General features: G+C 36.9%; 2 protein-coding genes across 2 annotated transcripts in view; both read right to left on the bottom strand.

Annotated features, from left to right (window-relative positions):
- The window catches only part of cert1a (ceramide transporter 1a), a 30,830-nt gene extending 17,461 nt beyond the window's left edge, over window positions 1-13,369 (bottom strand). Inside the window, exons 1-5 of the mRNA XM_081366365.1 lie at window positions 12,926-13,369; window positions 10,189-10,323; window positions 7,349-7,465; window positions 488-595; window positions 167-398 (exon numbers count right to left, since the gene is read on the bottom strand). Of these exons, the coding sequence (XP_081222491.1) occupies window positions 167-398; window positions 488-595; window positions 7,349-7,465; window positions 10,189-10,323; window positions 12,926-13,012 (679 nt within the window). The 5' untranslated portion in view covers window positions 13,013-13,369. The remainder of the gene's footprint in view (window positions 1-166; window positions 399-487; window positions 596-7,348; window positions 7,466-10,188; window positions 10,324-12,925) is intronic.
- Window positions 13,370-14,207: 838 nt separating this feature from the next.
- On the bottom strand, window positions 14,208-21,900 carry arsk (arylsulfatase family, member K). Its single transcript, XM_081365708.1, has 8 exons — window positions 21,669-21,900; window positions 21,366-21,495; window positions 21,103-21,262; window positions 19,935-20,217; window positions 18,250-18,421; window positions 17,954-18,178; window positions 15,825-16,040; window positions 14,208-15,691 (listed from the first exon to the last, which is right to left on the bottom strand). Exons 1-8 carry the CDS (start codon window positions 21,783-21,785, stop codon window positions 15,417-15,419), a joined length of 1,578 nt encoding a protein of 525 aa, XP_081221834.1. The 5' UTR covers window positions 21,786-21,900; the 3' UTR covers window positions 14,208-15,416.
- Window positions 21,901-22,165: the final 265 nt, after the last annotated feature.

The raw sequence follows: 22,165 nt of genomic DNA, 5'->3' as shown, positions 1-22,165 counted from the left end.
CGAAGCATTCAAGTTTTATTTGCATGGACTTTTACTGGAGGAAAAAAAAAAATCTTCATTTGGGTTTCAAAGAACAACATTAATGACAATTTTCTATTTTAGGTGAACTATCCCTGTAGTGTAAAGTTATTTAATGCACAATATAAAATGGCACTCCTCTAAATACGAAAGGAGTTTGAATGGGAAGTTTTCTCCTGTCTGACGACAAGCTGGCCCCTCAGCAAGATAAAACTCCCTGAATCATAACCGTTTTCCTCACCTTTGTCCCTGCGAAGCTCATCTTTACTGTCAGCATCTGCGCAGTTGTCAAAGCACCTCTGCAGTGTGTCCACCTGTCTGCAGAGAATGTCCCGGAAGGTCTCCATCTCTGCTAGCTTTTCCCGAAGACTGTATCCCTTCTGTTCAGCAGTTTGCAAATGAACATTCAATTGAAACTACATGAGATGTTGCAAGAGCTGGGACTGTGGAGGCAGAGGCTGATTCTCACCTTGAAGGAGGACGCGGAGGTGGTGGAGAGGCCACTGGCGGCAGAGGTGAGGGACAGTAGGGAACCATGGCGGCGGAGACTGCTCTCAGACCCGTAGCCTGACTCAGCCTGCACACAAAAAACAACTAGATAACTTCACACTTGTTTAAAAATAACATTAAATTGAATCATGGGGCATTGAGGTGTCATGGTCGAAGCTGTGCAGTGAAAGACAGAACTGAGACAGACTGAACATTTCTGAGACTTGCAAAGATATAAAGCAGCTTTTAGGATCAATGCTCAAAATCGCCAGTTATCAAATGATGAATGATAGTTGGATGAGAGTCACATCTGATATTTTATTTAAGACTGAATTACGTGTAGCTTGAAGCTTAAATATGAATTAGTTACTCAGTAGCATATACCTTATTATTATGAGCTTAGCTTTACCAAAGTAAGATTTGTATATTCACAATTAATTGAATGTGTGCAAAATAATTCACAGGAAAGCAGGAGGAACACAGGCGTTCCAAAAATGTTAAAGGAATGAATTATGAAAAATCATAAAGTTAAGAATGTATAAATGTTTAGAATGGATAAAAAAGGGGGAAAAAAAAGTAGTTCTCAATTCTCAACCCTACTAATTCTAAGGATACAAAGTCTTTTTTGAAATGCTCTTGAAAGAAGTCTTATGCTCACCTAGGATGCATTTATTTGGTCAAAAATACAGTAAAAACTGTAATATTGTGAAATATTAATACAATTTAAAATAATTGTTTTCTGTTTTAATATGTTTTAAAATGGCAAAGCTAAATTTTCAGCATCATTACTCCAGTCTTTAGTGTCACATGATCCTTCAGGAATCATTCTTACATGCTGATTTGCTGCTCAAGAAACATTTCTTATTATTATCAATGTTGAAAACAGTTGTGCTGCTTTATGTTTTTGTGGAAACCATGATACATTTTCACAGGATTCTTTGATGAAAAGAACTTTAATAGTTCCATTCATCAAAAAAAGTTTAATAGAACAGTATTTATTTGAAATAGAAATCTTTTGTAACATTATAAATGTCTTTCTTTACTGTCACTTTTGATCAATAGTGAACAATAGTATATAATCTAACAACATGAAACCTCCAATTGAAAATCTAACAACATGAAACCTCCAACCTTGACAATCTTAGAGTTATGTTACATTCACATGTGCAAATGATAATCTTTGATCTATACAAATAGACATGTCTCTTTGAATGACATAGGTATGATACATGGTATGGACACAAGGAACAAAATTGCGGTTGCATGGTTAACTGTACTTCCGTTCTGGCCCATTACACCACCTGACAAAGTAACAGAAGCTGCATAAATGAGGAAGAAGGCTGATGCTCAAGGAGAGGGACAACTAAAAATTACAATACAACATCCTCTCCCCATCTCAATCCCACATCAATTTCACGATACTGTAAATACAGTTCCTTGCAGAGCCTTAAACAGAAAAGTGTGCATGACTGTGCATCCCTCTAAGAAAAGGAAAGTTCTGAATCAGATTTTTTAAGTTCTGATAATAATTAAGCAAGGAGGATGCATTAAATTGATCAAGAGTGACAGTAAAGACATGTTACAACAAAACACTTTGAAACATTACAACATTTACAATTTGAAATAAACGTTATTTTTAATTTTCTATTCATCAAAGAATCAAGGAAAATATTAAGCAGCACAACGGTTTTAAAACCGATAATCCAGCTTTTCCATCACAGAAATAAAATAAAATAAATGCAGATCTTATAGACCCCAAACCTTTGAACGATTGTGTAAAAAGTTGCCCATTAAGTGCAATCAGTACTCGCATTAGGCTACTCTTTTATTTGGTCAGAAGACACTGTACCTGACAGCAAAAGCCTTCGCTTCAGTCCTTCCATGAGTGCACTGTAAAACTGCTGACACTTGGCTTGTGGAAGATTTAATTAAAAGTGTTTTAACTAATAGCCAATGATAGATTGGCAGATTGTTAACTGAAACTATGGATAATCTTTAAAACAATTTCAGGAAAAGCTGGAATAACCTGCTTCAGTCTTGCTTCGTCCCAATCAATGAATAATGGAAATGATTACTGTAATTGAATTCCCCAGCAAAATCATCTCACTGGTCATGAAAACATGATAAATGGTTGAGTAAGAGTGTAGGATGGTGAAAAGTAGCCTAAATGACATGAGTTAAAATGCTAATGTGCTAAAGCCCACCATTTGCCCATTCCAGCAGCCAAAGCAGGACAAGGCACTGCTGCAGTCCTGAGTACTTGGCCCCAGCATGACCACTACTCTTTTCAGATGCTCCCAAAAGCGCTCCTTCTCAAGGCGGTCACAGAATTCCCAGTTCTTTCTCCAGACACTCCAAAAATTCCCAGTTCTCTATCCAGACACTCCTATGATTCCAAGTTCTCTCTCTAGACACTCCAAGGATTCTCAGTTTTCTCTTGGACACTCCAAAAATTCCCAGTTCCCTTGCTGGACACTCCCAGAATTCCCAGTGCACTGACTGCAGACTATTCAGCAGCACATGGTCAAGCAGAACGAAGGAGGAGACAAGCGTTCCCAATGATGTGAAGAAATGATGTGAGGTGGGTTTCTGAGGCAGTATAAAACCAGAGAGATTGTGTGTGGGTCTGCAAAGCATGTGGAGGAGAATGAGAGAGAAAGAGAGAGAGAGAGAAAGAGATGGCAAATCGTACAAAAACTGAAACTCCGAGAGCTGCCGCACACACTCCACTCACCTAACTGCAATAAAACCAACATAAATCATCCAGAATTCCTGCCGTCACTTTGGCCGCATCTAATCCAGCAGCATGAATGTGTAAGTGAATGTGTGAGCGTGTGTGTTTAAGGAGATCTCAGATCCTGCTGGGCGTGTGCTCTCGTCTCGGTCACTTGTGCTGCACTCCTCATCTCAGCGCTCATCTTAAAGTGGACCAATGCATTTAAGGACTGCACCAACACCTAAAACCACTGAGTTCCAATCAAGCCCCTTTATTTTGGTTCAGAGGTCTTCTTGCTGGGCAGGGCTTTCAAAGCAGCCTCTTCATGCGACTGAATACACTCATGAATTATACATGCAGCTGGACGACTGCGAGCGGAAAACGCCTATCCGCCCCAGCCTGCATCACCCACGCACACACTACACACACACACGCTCACCTTGTTGAACGGAGAGTCGCGATAAACAACGCTGACCTGAGTGCCAACAGCCTCTCTACTAATGCTCTTCTGTTAGGGGAATGGTGATTCAAATAGCATTTTTAGATTTGAAGCTGCACAGATCAGAAAGAAGAGGCAGGTCAAAAAAACCCTGATTATTCAGGTCAATTTTTGTTTAGATAAGAGATTTTCGGAAGATAGATTGACACGAGTAAGGCTTTAAATATTGTATTTTATGTGGTATCAACTACCACATATACCACACATACAATTATGTGGCTGTGTAAGTCACACAAATGCAGCATCATTTGCACTACGCTGACAAAATCTTTGACACACTAATTCGCTGTAAGTCAGTTGAAGAACTCTTGGTAACCAGTGGCATTTGCAGGGGGCAAAGTTGATCATCTATTATTATACATGGCGAAACAGATTTGCAAAACGCCATTTCCATTTACAATTTGTTTTTGCAGCGGTGAGCAATGTAGCCAATCACAGACATATTAATCTCTCGAATAGTGGTCACCATGGCCGATATATTGGCCGATGTTCGGCATTTTTTAAATATCGCCATCTGCCGATAAGTTTTTCTGTTTGTCCAATGTGTTGGAAGCGGGACCTTTATTTTGATGGCGCTGAGAATGCCTGAGCACACAGCCCTATCATTCTCTATCTTCCTTAGTTATGGTCTCGGTTTAACAGTTTTGTCTAATACGTTACTAGATGGAAGAAAGTAAAACTGTATTCGAAAAAGTATTTGCGTTTTCCATTACATCATTAGTAACAGAAAGGCAAACACTATAATACTTTCTTATTTACCGTCAGCATTCAGCAAATACGCATAAACAAATCTTTGAATATCTAATGAACATTTCATTTCACAAACCTTGCAGAATCCAGCAGTCAGATATTCCGAAGTGTGCATTTGTAGCCTGCATGAACTAGTTACTCGAAGTGAATGCGGACAGGAGAGTTCAGCTACACTCGACAAACTTTAAACCCTTGATTTCAAACTATGCTGCCCTATATTCAGTTGCCCAGCATGTCCTATTCATGTCGTTTTCACTGTGTTCTGTATCTAAAATTAGCCACCTTGTCTTTATAAAAAAAACAACAACAAGATTTCCAGTGCACACAAAACAGTGCCCTGTTGGTTACTTCCTTTTTATTAATATTTTTATATGTGGAAAAATACTGTAATACATTAAGTTGACATTTAAAGTAAGTCTGTTTAATTTAGAGATTTATTTTAATTTTATTTATAATTTATTAAATATTAATTCAAATAAATAAATAAAATGTATACAGGCTTTATATCTGTCATCGGCCACCCTGCTCTTTAAGATATCGGCAATAAAAAAAAAAAACAAGATCGGTCGACCACTTCTCTCCAACGCAATGGCCAATTAGGTGTTTAATTTCGTATACACTCACCGCTCAAAACAAGTTTTTGTTCAGTGCAGAGTTCTGCAAGCTCACGAATGCTCTCATTATCAAACAAAGTGGAGACACGATGCAAATAAGAGATTCATTGTGCAGTGTAGACAGCTTCATTGATTATAACAGAACTTTGTAAGTTTACATTGAACTGAGATGAGTGACGGCATTTAGTGATTATAAAGGGAGCGCTCTTTGCGTGCTTTCGAGGCTGTATAATCCACTGAAGAAAAGTTGTTCATGCTGATAAAAGGACCGATGGCCAATTACATAAATGTGGGATTCACTCTAGAAATTGCAATAATTGACATAGCGATAAACAGCACGGGACAAAAATATGGCAACCGAAGTGTGTGCAACTGAAGAAAGGGAAAAAGAAATTGGGACGAGAGTTTGAATAAATGATGACTCGTTTAATTTAAATTTTTGAGTGAATGATTCCCTTTCAAGAGACCAGAAAGGATCCTGCCTGGAGTTGTAAAAGAGCTTTTCAGTCACATGACAAAACTGCAATAGCACTCTTCACCAGCAGATGACAGAAGTGGCCGTGAGTGTAAATCTGCCAGAGAACATTTGCATTAGATTTCTGCTGTTTGTTTAGTAATGCTTTGAAACAATCTGTATTGTATAAAGCGCTATATAAATAAAGGTGACTTGACTAATATTACAATGTTCCCAAAAGGTCATTTAACAACCAAACACACTGTTAAGTTCTCATAACTCCACAAAGCTTCAGTTTATGCTTTTATGACCTTTAAACAAGCAAAGAACTTAATATTGTTTCTCTTACAGACTCTTCTCATCACATAAAAGTCAAACATTATGATACTTCTCAAGAAATCTACCTACTAAATAGCTGCCTGAAAACACTGTACACACACACACCCTTTCCTGGATCAAAACACCAGCTGTGTAGTAACAGCTCCACTCCTTTTATTGAGTTCAGCTCCACCGCACATGTGAGAGTCATTCAAATCAGCACATTCCTCAAGACCCTGCCATTGTAAATCGGTCCCATGATACGTCACTGCAAACCAATGCCAGACACAACAAATATCTTGTTTCTCCTCATGCAAAATAATCATAACCAAAGTGTCACTTGGATAGATGAGCTAAAACTCAAAAAATCTCATAGGTTCGTTCTTCCCTGGCAAATAGCATGTAAAAAAGTACAGTATGTCGAATGAGTAATGATACAGTAAGCAAACAATAGGTGCTAAGAAAATGTTCGACAAGACAAGTAAATTATAGGTCAAAGGACAATGCCAACATGGCAGGTGCAGTATGTGCAGGGATGCATTAGACTACGGTCAAAGGCACATAAGAGTGCATGTGATAAAGAAGAGAAGATATAGTTTAAGCAAACACATGTTAAGTTCTTAGAAATGTATTCTTGTCGGTTTCATTTTGTTTTATAAAATAAATACATGAATGACTCTTAAAAATTGTCTCATGGAGTATTAATTGATAAGTAATAAAATGTTCTTTATAAATTCAATATATAGGAGTATACACATTTGAATTATTTCCAAATACTTATTTAAAAATGTATATTTTAAAGAATTAATTTATAAACACAAAAAAAAATTGTTTAGGAGTCATAGCACACAACATCTTTTACAACTTGAACTGACCTTCCCTGATTAAACTGATTAATAGTAATAAAGGATTATGCTAACTACTTAGGCCTACTTTCTTATTTCATTCTTTTGAGGTTTTTTTCTTTATTACAATAGCAGGACAGTTGTGTCACCCTGACATCTTGAATTTTTTCAACAACAACAACAACAAAAAAATAATAATAATTTGATTTCAGAAGTTAAAACCTTGCTCAAAGTCAAGGTTTATCCAAGTATATATGTGTGAATTGCATTTGAATAAATTAATAGATATGCCAAAAATAAGCATCACGTCATTGATCTACCACACCTGCATACTTGACTTAATTAATAACCGAGATGGAAATCCCTTTTCAAATTCAGTACATACTATGGAAAAACACAAATTTTAATTAAAACCGAATCCTCTAGAAAGGACTCCAATGACAGCACAAGGAAATGATAGCCAAAAAAAGAAAAAGAAAAAAGGCATGCAGGACACATTCCACTGCACAGTGCCTCAAACACCCTCCATTCCTCAACAAAGGAAGTAAAACACCCATTCAGGTTCTGCAACACAAACATGATCACTCACTATCAGGAAGACACTGGAGCTGGAGCGGTTTATCTTGCTGCTTCTGAGGGACTCACCTTGTGAAGTTCGATGGTATCGATCCACTGCTGCCGGAGCAAAGGATGTTCAGCCCTCAGGTACCAGATGCTGTCGTTCACACTGATGTCAAACCGGCATTCATCAAACTCATGTGGCTGAAAGAGAAAGCATCAAAAACAAGAACAGATCGTAACAATGAACATGTTTGGATTAAACATGGGCCATAAACCTTCCATTCTCTCTGCCATTGTTTTTGGAGCGCCTTTTCCTGCTGTTCCTGATAAACAACTCGCTTTGCCACCACATCATATATTTGCATTTACTGAATAGGTCAGTAGACCTCAAACATTTTCAGACCACTTTAACAGTAAAACAAAAACTGCTAGCTACCTCAAAACAAGCTTTAAGTAGTGCACAAATTATCCATAAAGTAGAACTTTACCAATCCGTTCTTTTGCCAGACTGTCATTTTGTTCTTAGTTTTAACTAATGAACCTAAATGAGCCAACAATTCAAGGTTTAAATGCTAATACGTTGCACTGAACACTTACGTACAATGACATCTGACTGTCAGTTCCATTATTGAAGACAACTGAAACACTAGCACAAATGAATATCAACTCAAACCTTGAGTGTACAGCAGCTCTTATCATCAGAGACAGTGCACTGATCCAGGCCAGAGCAGGGCTGCCAAATTCAATCAGTGCTCGAGGAACATCTGTTCACATCAGATCATCTCTGTTTTCACCTTCTACCAAAAAACACACCGAAATCAACAGAACGCAGACATTCCAGAGGGGACTCAGGGACCAGACCGGCTTCAAAGACTTCCAGGGTTTCACAGTCAGTTTGTAGAGATTCATGTGGCCAGAAGATCAAACCTGGGTTCTACAACAATCTTCTGAGATGTTGACCTACATCCAAACAGCCCATGATCTTTAACAGTGGCCCTTCAGACAAGTTCCCTTTTTCCAGACCAAAGAACATCCCCTAATAAACAACAAAGCCATCTGGGCCATGAGCATTGTGAATCTAAGAGCAGCGTTTTCTTTTTTTAAACATGCCCGTTTTATTGGAACAGGCAAAGCGAGAACTACTCACCCTTTTCACAATGCGATATGTGATATGCACTGTCCGTCACAGGACGTTCCTGCGGTTCTGCTCACCCTGTTCTAATCCTCAAGATTACTTCAATTCACTCAATACCAGAACAATGTAGCAATAGTGCGTCAACCTAAATACATATTACAATGCAGCTTTGTTGGACATTTCCTTGTAGCCTTACTGCCGAGACATCTGCACTTGAACGACCTGCACAACACGCAACAGTCCAGCTCATAGACATACAGCAATATAAAGTACACCAATATTAAAACAACTTTTTTTTTTTTTTTTAAACAAGATTGGGATAAAGGCTAGATCATTTTAACTCCATGTTTACTTTACTTTTATGGGAATACATTAAATAAATGGCTTTGGGCAGAAAATATGATCTTTCTGACAACAAACAATTGAAATTCATCTGTTTGTACTAACACAACCTAAAAGTAAATGATTGCAGTTATATTTAAGATAACCGCTTCAATTGTGCAGTTTGAATTTCCGTCACATTTTGCCAAAGAACATAAAAAAGCACTGTTGTAAAGTATGTTTGTGTGTTAAATCAGACTGCATTATATTATATTACATTATATTATATTGTAATATTATTGTATTAATTTTCACAGCATTAAAGTAAATAATATGGGCCTATTTTAATATTTTTTTTATTATTATATTATATACGATTTCAATTAGGGTTATACTGGAACTGTCAGTGACAAGAACGAAACAGAAATAAACCGTTATTCACAATTTACTAGCCTGGCAAGCCAGACCTACATCAAGATGTTTGGTCTGGCAACTCTCCATAGACACGGCTCAATCCGAGGGGCGGGATAAACGCCTGTCTTTCATATTCACTCTGCACACAGTAGGACAGCGCTTCAACCAACCAGAGCGTTTTCCCAACAGCGGAGCCAACGTTAGTTGATAGATTCAACTTTTGAATTGGCCGGCAAAAATACGAACACATCTCCCTTTTTTAAGAATGACTTAAGTGCCGTTCTTTGCTCTTTTCTCAAAGAAAAACCCAACTCCAAGTCCTCCAGAGTTGCGGCCAAAGCCGATTCGAAAGACTGTTCGCCAGCAGCAGCAGCCATTCTTTGTTTTCAAGTAGCAGGGAACAGTCGCAACTCTGTCGTCATTATGTTAAGCCCGCCCCGCCTACTCTATACACGGTGTGATTGGCCTGACACAATTTAGGTTTTTACAACTCCGAAAGTCAACGGAGAGTTGCTAGACTACCCTGGCTGCAAAATACATTTTGCTGCCGCTAGGGTGCGTCTAGATTTCTAGGCTAACAATTTACTGCATGACAACTAATTGTCGGCACAAAATTCATGATTGTGACAGGCCTTGTCAACATATCAATGATTTGTTTCATAATAATTGTCTTTTAAGGCCCATGGTAATGATATTTCCATAAAGTAGTCAGGTATAGTCTTGAGGGATGTTTAGTATGGATCACACTAGGATGTGTCTGTCCAAAGCAATCAGAGAAGTACCCTTGTACTTTCTACTCAACTTCATGTTCTGCTTTGTCCACCCTCAGGCTGTTCAAGAGAAACCCAAACCCCCAAAACAAGTTTGACAGCTTCCCACTGGCAATAGCAGATGGAGGCTGAACACTGCATGACGAACAGGAAGCATTACTGCTCATACATTTTCAGACTGTAGTATATATCAGCTCTTTGCCATTCATATCACTGCGAAGTCAAGATAAGCCTTTGATAATCATAGAGTAAACATAACAGGATGATCTTCAGATCAGCCTTACCGTGATGACAGCCTTGCTGAGACAGACGGACCCTCTACAGCCGTATTCCTTCTCATCTGCTGACCTGTAGTAACTTAGAATATTGCCTTTCAGCGCAATCCAGCGGTCCTGCCATCCATGAATGTAGTTAGTCCACTGTAGACAAACAAAGAGTTTAACATACTTGATATCACATGGCTTATTGTTATCACCGCATGACTCCACGACTACACACTTGCAACATAAAGATTAAACCTCCATGAAGGTTCAAAGCTTCAAAGTTCAGGAGTTGACTTTCAGTGTTGGGAAAATTACTTTTGAATGCATTAAAATATTGCTTAAAATATTTAAAATAGTAACTAATTGTGTTACTTCTTAGTTACTTTTTATGGAAAGTAATTCAAGTGGACTGGGCTTGCTTGTTTGTTTTTAATAAAACAATAAAAAAAAACTATTTTTGACATATGTTAAGACCCTTTAACAACCAAAGTGAAATGAATAAGCCTCAGGTTGAAGTAAATGCAAATTCAACCCAGTAGTGTGTGCAGCTCAAACTAAAATTTCAGCTGCACTGCCATTCTGGATCACAGACGAATAGGACACAGGAGAAGAAAGTTCAACACTCTTACTTCAGCAATAATAAAAAAAACACAAAAAAAACCCCACACAAATGTGAGTTTTATCTAAAGAACTTTTTGCTTATTCATACGTTTGAATTGGATCCTCGATGGTCAGCAGCAAAGACATTGCTTAATAAAGTGAGATTATACAAAGTATATTTGTGTAATTTAACATTTAATTATTGCCGGTTTGTATAATATTCCGAGTTTGCATTTGACTGTTTTTATTTATTTTGAGGAATTATGAATCTGTTCTTGTGCAAGTGAGATGAGTAAATGCATGCTCACATTTAGTCTAGAACTAGAATAAGCATCATGTTTAGACAGTGCACACAACGCCTTTGCACCCCGTTTCTCTCAACATGGAGACAAGAGAGCTGTCAGTAAATGGAAGTACAAAGTAACTTGCATGACTTATTTGCAAAAGTAACTACGGTATTTTGTTGTAAATTTAAAAGTAATGTGTTACTTAGTCTTGCGTAGCCAGACATTCAGACTGATGGCAGAAGGTCTGGACTCCATAGCAAGGACCACCCAGAGGCCATCTGATTGACATGTAAAGCAACCAATCACAGTTAATTTCGTTCCGCGTCATGTTTTTGGGGCGTGAAAATGTAATGTCGATTTCCCTACAAAAACAGACCTGTGTGTAAAACTCTTGGATGTATTTTAAAGAGTCTATGCCGCAAACTTTACATACTACACACTTAAGCGCTCATTGTCACAGGTGAAAACAGTAACAGCTTTCTTTTTCCATGAGGGGGTTTGACGCCACGGCATCTTTGTTTCCAGCCGGACCGTTAAAGGACACACACGTCTTCCTTTAGAATTCAACCAATCAGATGACAACTTAGTTTCCAATTTTGTGTGCCATATGCATCAGACATTCAGTCAATGGTTCGTGGGCATGACGTTTAAGGCTGTGACTATGGCTGCATCCGAAATCGCATAAAAAGTACCCAGATGACCTACTACTTTCCTGGCGGGATTCTCAAGTGTTCCTGAATGGAGGTGAAGCCTGATGCTGGAAGGTCACATGATAATGACAACATGGTAGATGTAATACATCCGATTTACATTGACAATATACACATTCATACTATATAGAATGTACTTTTTTAGTGGTCGTGAAGTAATTACTTATTCAAAATAAGTACCCAAGAGAGTATGCGATTAATGTGTTTAGTTACTTGAAAAAAAGTAACTGATCCTTTTAAGTAACTCACGTTACTTGTAATGAATTACCCCCAATAATGGTGACTTATTTACGTTATTCAATACTGGTGACATGCATTTAAATTACAACAATTGAATGGGTTGATTCAGTAGCCTATCATTTTTTAACACAACTTATAGGTGCCATGTGTACTAACTCTTTCAAATAGTTATGTAAAAATGTAAATAATTATAAAAATAAAATATAAAATAAAATATTCCCCAAGATGCCAAGTCTCTTTGCCAATGACTGCTATATTGTTGACACTAACTCAAAAGAAAAATGTATGTCACTGCATGCTCTAAAAAACATTTCAACATTCCTTTAAACACCAAATAAAACATTAGCAAAAGTCAATTACAACCTAAATATAAATTGCATTTACAATAAACGCTTCTAAATTGAATAAAAATGAATTATGTGTGTTTTATCAAGTCAATTATTCCTTTGTTTATTTTCCTATTATTACAATGAGTATATTTATTTTTAATTTCTGCAGATTTTTGTCCCAAATACACTTGCAGGTTGGAGTTGGACATGTCTGAAAGCGATGATTCCCGTACGAGTTATTGGCTCAAAAACCGTTCGAACCGATTCAGTCCAGAACGATTGTCACAAAACCGGTTCACCTGTTTCATTGAAAAGACTATTTTCAAAAGAACGTGTCGTTTCGTAATCGGACATAGTTTATGTTACTGATAGCATTGGTACGGTAGAAGAACATGCGTAATCAAAAAAAAAAAAAAAAAAGAAAAAAACAAGAAAAAAAAAAAAAAACGATCAACAAGCTGCAACGTTTCAGCGACTTTAAACAAACGAAAGTAACCTTAACTCACTTAACGTCAACAACACCAAGTCTAATAACTGTTGAACACTAACAAAAGTTGTAAAAACTATAATGTTTTACAGTAATCTAGGTTACCTTGCTGAGCGTGCCGCCGAGCTCGTCCAGCAGCTCTGACTCCGGGTCCAAATCCTCATCTGAACCCGACGAACTGCAGTCCGACATCAGGAAAGATTAAGAATAAAAGTCCACGATCGTCCAGCTTTTAATTTGAACTAGACTGTGTTACAAATTAAACAGAAAAAACATCAATACTAGCTCTGAAATCGCTTAAGGTCTGATGTAAAAAGTGCCAGGTGTGAAAGCAGCCCATCCTACTCCAGTATTAAACATCTGATCAAAATAAATGACGACATGCAGCGACGAGTTCAATATATGGCTGGAGTTTGTGTCTTCACGGCCACACTTGATCCTTACTCCATGAGAATCACGTGACCAGTGTTGCAATAGAATTTTACCATCAATATTGCACGTCTCCAGCAGAAATACACTGCTAAGGTCAGTCTTCTGTCGCCTGTACACACGTTTTCGTTTGTCTTCAGGGTTTTTAAAGTTTTTTAAAATGCCCCTATCGGTAGTACAAAGTATTACATAAACCATGTTTCATCTCTTCCACTTGTTTACTCCAGGGGTCTGTCAAAACTTATCAGAAAACACGTACGAAAACAAAAAAAAGTACCCAATTATTATGTTTTTGGGCATGGCACCATGTTAATTTCATGGTGTTCTTTGAAGTAACTCGGAGTTCCATGTAAATACTATGGTTTATGAATAATATTATTATATAATACAATGGTATGAATATCATTTGATGGCTGTGGAACACCAGCTAGATAAAATTGAGAAGATTTAATTATTTTTCTGAATTGTGCAGCACTTTGTGTCAACTTGTGTTGCTTTTTAATTAATTGGACATGACTTGGTCCTTAAAGCCAGCATGAAACAGAAGTTGCAATAGTCTTTTCTTCCCTATTGTGACAGTGAAACCAAAGGCTTTTTAAACAATAGAAAAATGTAGGGTGGGACTTGATTTTGTCTACCAGGAACTGATTGGTTCGTTGAGGTTTACTGTTGCTGTGATCTCATGTGAGTGACAGGTTGTCCCGCCCTTGGCATCAGATAAGAGATGAGATGTTGCTGCAAGAGGGAGGTTAATTTTAAATAAAGTTATTTTGAATAAAGATTACATTAAATAATTTATAATAAATACTGCAAAATTCCATATAAAATAATTGTCCTTTTTGATTTTCATGGTGACTTTAAGATATTTTTGTTTTAATCAAATCAAGTACCATAATACGTTTAGGGTATAGCCTTTATTTAAAATGTCTTTAAAAACATAAAAAATCATAAAATCAGATCTTTAAAAGGTTATTTCACAAGGAAAATAGAGTGCAGTTATTTAAGCAGCTGTAGTAATTATATTGTCTGGGTAGTCTTGACTAAGCGACCGTTCACACAACACCGTTTTCATCTAAAAACTACAAACTTTTTATGCGTTTTGGCCATTCATTTACACAACAACGGCCTTTTAGGGGCCTGAAATCGCAAACATTTGAAAACGGGTTTCAAAGTGCAAGTTTTTAAAAACTATCGTGTTTGTGTAAACTACAAAATCACACATTTGTGAAAATGGTGACGTAATGCGCATCATATAGAGAGCCTAAGTCCCTCCCCTCCGCTTCCGGCTCATGGGACCTTATTTCGGAAAAAATATGTATGGTAGTCAATGGCGAGAGACAACTTATCTTTTTATTCCGTCTGAACTGTGCCCTGAATTACACATATGATGTTTGTCAATTTAAAAGATAATTATGAAAGTCAAGAAAATCGCAGTTTGTCATAAAACAGAAGAGTAACGTTTAGTTTTATGTGAAAATCGCTCAATGAACTACATCTCTCGTCTCGCACTATGTACGTCACCAACATGGCTGTCACCTTAGCGCGTTTCATCTCGTTCTTCCAGAAAGACTATAGAATTAACGTAAGACTATAGAAAAAATGACAGACGTTAGCTTCAGTAAAGTTAGCTTCATTCATTGAGAGAAAAGGTATGACGTCGCATGTGCGCCTTTTGGGTTTGTAGTCTTTCTAATTACGTATTTTCAGTCTTATACCTCAACAGTTTTACATCAAACTGTGACTTTCTTGACTTTGAAATGTATCTTTTAAATTGACAAACATCATGTGTGTAATTCAAGGCACAATTCAAACGAGATCAAAATATTTGTTGTCTCTCGCCATTGACTACCATACAATATTTTTCCGAAATAAGGTCCCCACGGTGGTCCACCGGAAGGGGAGGGACTTAGGCTCTCTATTACGTGTAGTATTTCTTTACAAAGTGAGATCGCCAACTACTGGCCTGGCATGAAAAATACAGCATTTTTAGTTGTCTTCGCGGATCCGTGTTAACGGGGATCGTTTTGACAACGTTGTAGTCTGTATGCAAAAAACGCATAGTTTTTGGTACATCGATGTAAACGTGCCCTTATGCAGACCACATTGTTCTTTTGTTCCGAATAGAACCATGACTCATCTGTGCTGCTGATCATTATAAACCGAATGGTCAATCCAGCCCTAATAGCCACTCTTCAATGTCTCTCTCATAGGACTTGGCATCTTTTTGCCAGTCAATATGCCATCGCAGGTTTGCTATGACCTGGGTGTAACTGTCCCCAAGACTTTTCTTCCATTCCAGAAACTGTTGCTTATTGTAGCGGTGAACAGTTTGGGAGACACTGGGGTAGTCCAAAATTGTGCGTAACAGCTTGTCCAAGCCCTGACATACATCAGGAAAATGTGATGCAACATTTCTCAATTCTGATTCATCTTTGGACAAGTCTGTGGAAAAAAACATTGAAATCATTAACTTAGGACAGTTGTGCTATGCAAGACATCACATCCCTGTTGTGCAGAATACTATGGTGCATATCTGATTATCTTCAGCAGAACTATCATGAGACAAAAAACTCACTAAAAAGCTGTGGGGGAACGGTCAAGCCATCTGCATATGTAATGTACTTCCACTCGCTGATCCTCAGCATATATGTGGAGGCGTTGGCATTGCAACCATGATATTCACTGAGCACCCAGCCAGGATGAGGCTCAGCTGACTGAGCTCTAACCCCAGAAACCAGAGGAATCAGCGAGTGACCACTGAGACCCCCTGGCTGTGGGACACCAGCCAGATCTAACATAAACACACACAGAGCGGATGGAAACAGATGAAAACTTTTACAGGTTATAATTCATCCCAAAAATGAAAAATTCTGCAAATTACAGAAAATGAAGCATTTTTGCATTTCCTATTTATAATTTGTTAATATTACAATTTAAAATAATTGTTTTCTGTTTAACATATTTTAAAATGTAATGCATTCCTGTGAATTTTCAGCATCATTACTCCAGTCTTCAGTGTCACATGATCCTTCAGAAATCATTCTAATATGCTGATTTGCTGCTCAAGAAACATTTCTTCTTATTATCAATGTTAAAACAGTTGTGCTGCTTCATATTTTTTTGTGGAAACCATGATACTTTTTCAGGATTCTTTGATGAATAGAAAAGAAAAGCATTTATTTTAAAGGGGTGGTTGATTATGATTTCACATTTTTAAATTTAGTTAGTGTATATGTTGCTGTTTGAGCATAAACAACATCTGCAAAGTTACAACGCTTAAAGTTCAAAGCAAAGGGAGATATTTTCTTTTACAGAAATCACATTTTAAGGACCACAACAAACGGCTGGTAGGGACTACACAAGCTTCCTCCCAGGTTAGTGACAACACAAACCCTAAAATTTACATAAACCCCGCCCCCGGAACACGATTTATTGATTATCAAGACAGAATATGCTAATCAATGACTAGAAGATAACTCCACATCAGCTGCATAAATTCATCAACTAACCATAAACCATTCAGAAATGTCCTGTTGCCTTCTACATGTTGTCACTTCTTCTTGAGTCTCTCCATCTTTATCCAGTTAGAACATAAAAGGCTAAAAGTTTTTGAAATGTTCAGTGCGTGTGTGTGAGGTAATCGGAGCTGCTAACACACAGGAGCTCTTGAAGCTCCGCCCTCTATGCCGGGAGCAGCAGCTCATTTGCATTTATGGGACACCCAAAAACTGATTTTGAGCTAAAACTTCACATACACACTCTGGGGACATCAGAGACTTATTTTACATCTTATGAAAAGGGCATTATACCACCCTTTTAAATATATATTATAAATAATATATAATATATTTATAACATTCTAAATGTCTTTATTCTTATTATTATATTTTTTGTGACTTTTTCTAGATCATTTTCTACATCATGTTTTTTTTGTATTAGCTACATTTACCCCCAGTTTCACAGACAAGGCTTAAGTCTAGTCACAGATTAAAATTCATGTTTGAGCTGTTTTAACTGAAAGCAGATTGCACTGGCATATCTTAAAATATGTCAGTGCCATTGTTTTGTCACAATATACACACCAGTAATGTTTTTTTCTAAGGCGCTACTGTCCTAATTGAACTAAGGCCTATCCATGGCTTATTCAAGTCAAGTCAAGTCAAGTCAAGTGTATTTGTATAGCGCTTTTCATTAAAATAATACAACAAGGTTTGTTTCTAATGGAATTTATTGATTGATAAAATTTAAATTAAATATCCCCAAAATATCCCCAACTGAGCAAGCCAAAGGCAACAGTGGCAAGGAACCGAAAAACTCCATCAGGTAACGTAATGGAGAAAAAAAAACCTTGGGAGAACCCAGGCTCAGTCGGGGGCCAGTTCTCCTCTGGCGTTTATAAACTAAAGACCGGATTTAACTGTAAGATTAAAAATATTATATGAATGCCTGGCTGAAGAGATGCGTCTTTAATCTAGTTTTAAACTGGGAAAACTTAGTCTCAGCCCTGTCTGTGAAACCAGGCCATAAATGTATTTTGTTTTGGGCTAATGTATGAACCTTTTTCTTCTTCTTAAGATTCACCCAAATACCAAGCCATGCTTTATTTAAAGTAACTGTTAAAAGCCACAAAGTACCTCGGCCTATAACAAAACAACATATTACCGGAATATTAATACTAGTAGAGCTACCAGTTCCCAGCCTTACCAAGCACAGTGGGATAAATGTCCACTAGTGATACAGGTAGACTGATTTCAAAGCCAGACTTCACTCCTGGGCCCATTATAAGCAGAGGGACATGAGAGCTGCCCTCAAACATGGACATCTTATAGAACTGCCTGTGTTCCATGGCCAGATCCCCATGATCCGAAGTGAAGAGTACGACTGTCCTGTTCAGTAAGCCGGAGTCTCTGAGAGCAGCTATCACCTCACCTAAAAACACAGAATGACGTACATCAAATCAAGTGGCAAAACAGCACTTAAAAGTGCATCTGGCTGCTCACCCAACATGCTGTCTGTTTCAGCACACATTGCATAGTAAAAGGCTCTTATGTTTCTGATCTCTTCTTCCGTGAAGTGGCCACTGCAGTTTTTGGTGAAGGTGGAGTAGAAATCCACAGGGTGCATATCTTCAAACCGCAACCACTTCGGAACAGACACTTGATCGTGAGAAACCTTTGAGAGAAAACACAATCTGTCACAAAATATTAACTTCCTGTGGGACCGACACTGCTATTGCTGTACCATGATGTGGATAAAATGATAATTATAATGAACCAAACTATACAAACATAATACTGTGTTTTTGTAATAGTGTTTATTATTATTATTTATATATTATTGTAGTGTTTATTAATATAATATTTTGAATAAGCTCTTATTTTGAAAATGTTAATGTTTTAATTCTATTTAGACATTTATTTTTTATTTCATTTTTAGTTTTAGTAATTATATTTCAGTTAGTTTTTTTGTTAAAACGTTTAGTTTAGGTTTTTCATCTAATATTTATATTTTATTATTTACGATTTATTTCAATTACCGATAACTATTTTTTATAGTTTTAGTTAAAACGTTTTTTTTTTTGAGGTGTACCCAAATGTTATACACGTATAAAAGTGTCACTCATGGGATTTTACACTTGAAATTGTTAAACCAGGGCCATTTTTAACTGTGGGTTAACATAATCCTGAGTTATCCTGTTCACATACAGTAGTTCACCCCGAGACAGTAATTTATATTAGGTTGACATGTTTTAAAATTTCACACTCTACATTTATAAAGCCTGGGTTGACATCTTAATTGACTATATTAACACATTTACATTTATATTTTAATAACTGCTTGTCCATTTGTGGAAATGTCACATAAATCCACTCTGGATTTGAAATTCGAAAAATTTAATTTTTGTCATCATTTACTCATCCTCAAATTGTTCTAAACCTGTATGAGTTTCTTTCTTCTGTTGAACGCAAAAGAAAATATTTTGAAGAATGTGGGTAACCAAACGGTTGCTGGTACTTACTGACTTCCATAATATGAAAAGAAAGAAAATACTATGGAAGTCAATGGGGACCAGAAACTGTTTGCTTACCCACATTCCTTAAAATAGTTTATTTTGTGTTCAACAGAAGAAAGAAATCCATACAGGTTTAGAACAACCTGAGGGTGAGTAAATGATGACAGAATTTTCATTTGTGGGTGAACTATCCCTTTAAGTCTTTAGAAACATAAATTCACTTTTGACTACAAATTTGACTACTTCTACAATTTGACTACAAAGTATACCGAATTGAATGCTACTTTTGTCTGTCACTATTGACCTGTTTCCCTCTGAAACTGAATCTAAACACACTGTGTGTGAAGTTTCTGCGATTGTAAAAGTGCATGAATATTCTGAGACAAGCCTTGCTCAGTTTCTGATTCTTTGAATTCAAATCCCATGATTAAGTGCCGTCTAAATGTTTTAAACTTCCAATTTGATTGAGATTCTAACATTTACAGATTTGGAGAGAACATACGATAATTCATTTTTTCTGTTTATGGATCTGTGGTATGCCATCTTGTGGCTGAGAACCCTCATCGAGCTTTTTGCCTGCTGGATGTATACACTTATTGTCAAACTCTTGCTGAACATTTACACATTATCCATTTCTCCGTTACATACGGCAAAGCAAGTCAAGCAACCTGCCTTGTTTAGCCAATACGGGGAGGTGCGGAAGGTTGAACCCCCGGCTGTGGGTCCCAGGGAGTCTGTGCGGTACGGATGGGGAAGATTCAGCCCCAGGTACAGTGCAAATGGCTGGGTGAGAGATTCAGCAGTGTGTCTGATCCACTGCACCGCAGCGTCAGTGATGTTCCAGTCTTTAGTCATCACCCTCTTTGTGGACGTATCTCCCACCAGATCTGTGACCGGACGGCCCTCCTGTCTCAGCAGGAATGGAACGTCTCTGGTCCACGCCTCCACACGATTACTGAACAGAGAGGTGTTTGCAGAAATCATTACTAACAACACGTGTAGTAGACGGTGTTAAAATCAAAGTTCAAAGTTTACATACCAGTTATAGTTTATACAACGAGTAGTGAAATGTCTGGTATTCCTATAGACTGTGCAATAAAAACATACACTAAATATTATTTTAAAAGACTTTAAAATAAATTAATTTTAATATTAATTTTTTTATATTATTTAAAAATACATTTTGCCTTCAATTTGAACAGTATGTATTGTTTAATCATTTTTAAAGCATGCTAAAAATGTTTTGCTTGAAAAGTATACTTTAGCTATCTTTCAGAAAAATAAATACCACTTGATTAGATATTCTATCAAAAGCATTGACAGTCTTAAATTACAGGTTAAAAGTTTGGGGTCAGTAAGATTTAAAAAAAGAAAAGAAAAAAGAAACAATTCAGCAAGGATGCATTAAATTGATAGTGCAGTAAAGACTTTAATAATGTTACAAATGATTTCTAGTTTAAATAAACTTTATTCTTTGAACTTTCTATTCATCAAAGAATCCTGATAAAATATATCATGGTTCCCACAAATCAAAATCAACATATTAGAATGATATCTGAATGATCATGTGACTGAAGACTGGATTAATGATGCTGAAAATTCAGATTTGCCATCACAGGAATAAATTTCATTTTAAAATAGAAAAAAGTTATTTTAAATTACAAAAATATTTCACAATATTGCTGTTATTACTTTATTTTAAATAAAAAAATAAATAAAAAATGCAGCCTTGACTAGATTTCTTTCAAAGACATTGTAAAACCTGACCAACCCCAAACCTTTGAAGGATAGTTTAGTGTGCAGCTGTCCAAATACATTTTTGGGACTACACAAAAGTCACCTGACAGAGTGATCCCCTGAAGTGTAGTCTAGTTTCCCCATGCTATGAGTGTGATATCCACTCTTTCCTAGGAGGTCCATCCATGTAGTGGCATTAGGATCAAGACATTTATAGTTGTTCCAGGCCTGAGTCAAATGAACAAACTGTCCACTCCACATAGCTGCCAACACAAACGTACATTTAGGGACATGAAGATGTTTAACTTACCTTGTTTCTGTAATGGAGGTGCACTATCAATATACAGAGGCTGAGTAATACTCTACCTGCCCTTGAAGGACAACAGATAGGTGAATTAGTATATGAGTTCAGAAAAACAGCACCCATTTCCCTCATGTAGTTGATGTAAGGCATCTGTACAACTTTATTGCCTGGATGAAAAGTTAACCTGCCATCCTTGAGAAAACAAAAATCAAAAAACAGATTTTTAAATGCAGTGAATAAGCGTTTACTGTATTTATCCAACTCTAGGTTTTGAAAGCCAGTATTTCTGCTAAGTTAAAATGACTGTAAAGTTAGTAAATGTGCACAGTTGAAAAGTGATGTATAGTGTAAAATCAATAACTTACGAAGGCATCAGACATGAGTATAACTATGTTTGGTCTGTCATGTGATGTCCAGTTCTGATTCATGCAGTGAGCGTTCATTTGAACAAGCAACACTAATAACACACGGAACATGAGCATGTTTCTACATCCAGACGCCAGCAGTCTCTTGAAAACGACTTTTAAAGACGACGAAGGTTTGAAAATAAGTTGGTTTTAAGGCCGTTTTAGTTTAGTTATGTGTTTCCTGACTGTGTAACATGCAAGTTCGTTTTAAAAGAAATTGCTTCTTTTCCTTTTCCGTAAACAATCACAAACCGCCCCCTACTGGACAACACATTTAATACTGCAGGAGGCAAAAATCACGAGTGCTCCCATAAGGGGAATGCGTTAAATAATATATTATTACATATTCTATGTATTAAAATAGAAACATATTATTTTAAATTGTAATAGTACATCATAATATTAACATATTAAATTTTTTGTTAGAAAAAAACTGCAGCCTTGGTGAGCATCAG

Source organism: Scardinius erythrophthalmus, assembly GCF_964197995.2.
Source record: "Scardinius erythrophthalmus genome assembly, chromosome: 5".
NCBI lineage: Eukaryota > Metazoa > Chordata > Actinopteri > Cypriniformes > Leuciscidae > Scardinius > Scardinius erythrophthalmus.
The sequence above is the reverse complement of the archived record's forward strand: the minus strand, read 5'-3'. Positions and strand labels throughout refer to the sequence as shown.

What these genes read in the sequence shown, in the direction of transcription:
- arsk (XM_081365708.1), bottom strand. Translation starts at nt 21,785, where the DNA reads ATGCTCATGTTCCGTGTGTTATTAGTGTTGCTTGTTCAAATGAACGCT. An exon ending in CTGTTGTCCTTCAAGGGCAG is followed by an intron (nt 21,263 to 21,365) that starts GTAGAGTATTAC and finishes TTGTGTTGGCAG; the next exon opens with CTATGTGGAGTGGACAGTTT. An exon ending in CATTTATCCCACTGTGCTTG is followed by an intron (nt 16,041 to 17,953) that starts GTAAGGCTGGGA and finishes TGTTTATGTTAG; the next exon opens with ATCTGGCTGGTGTCCCACAG.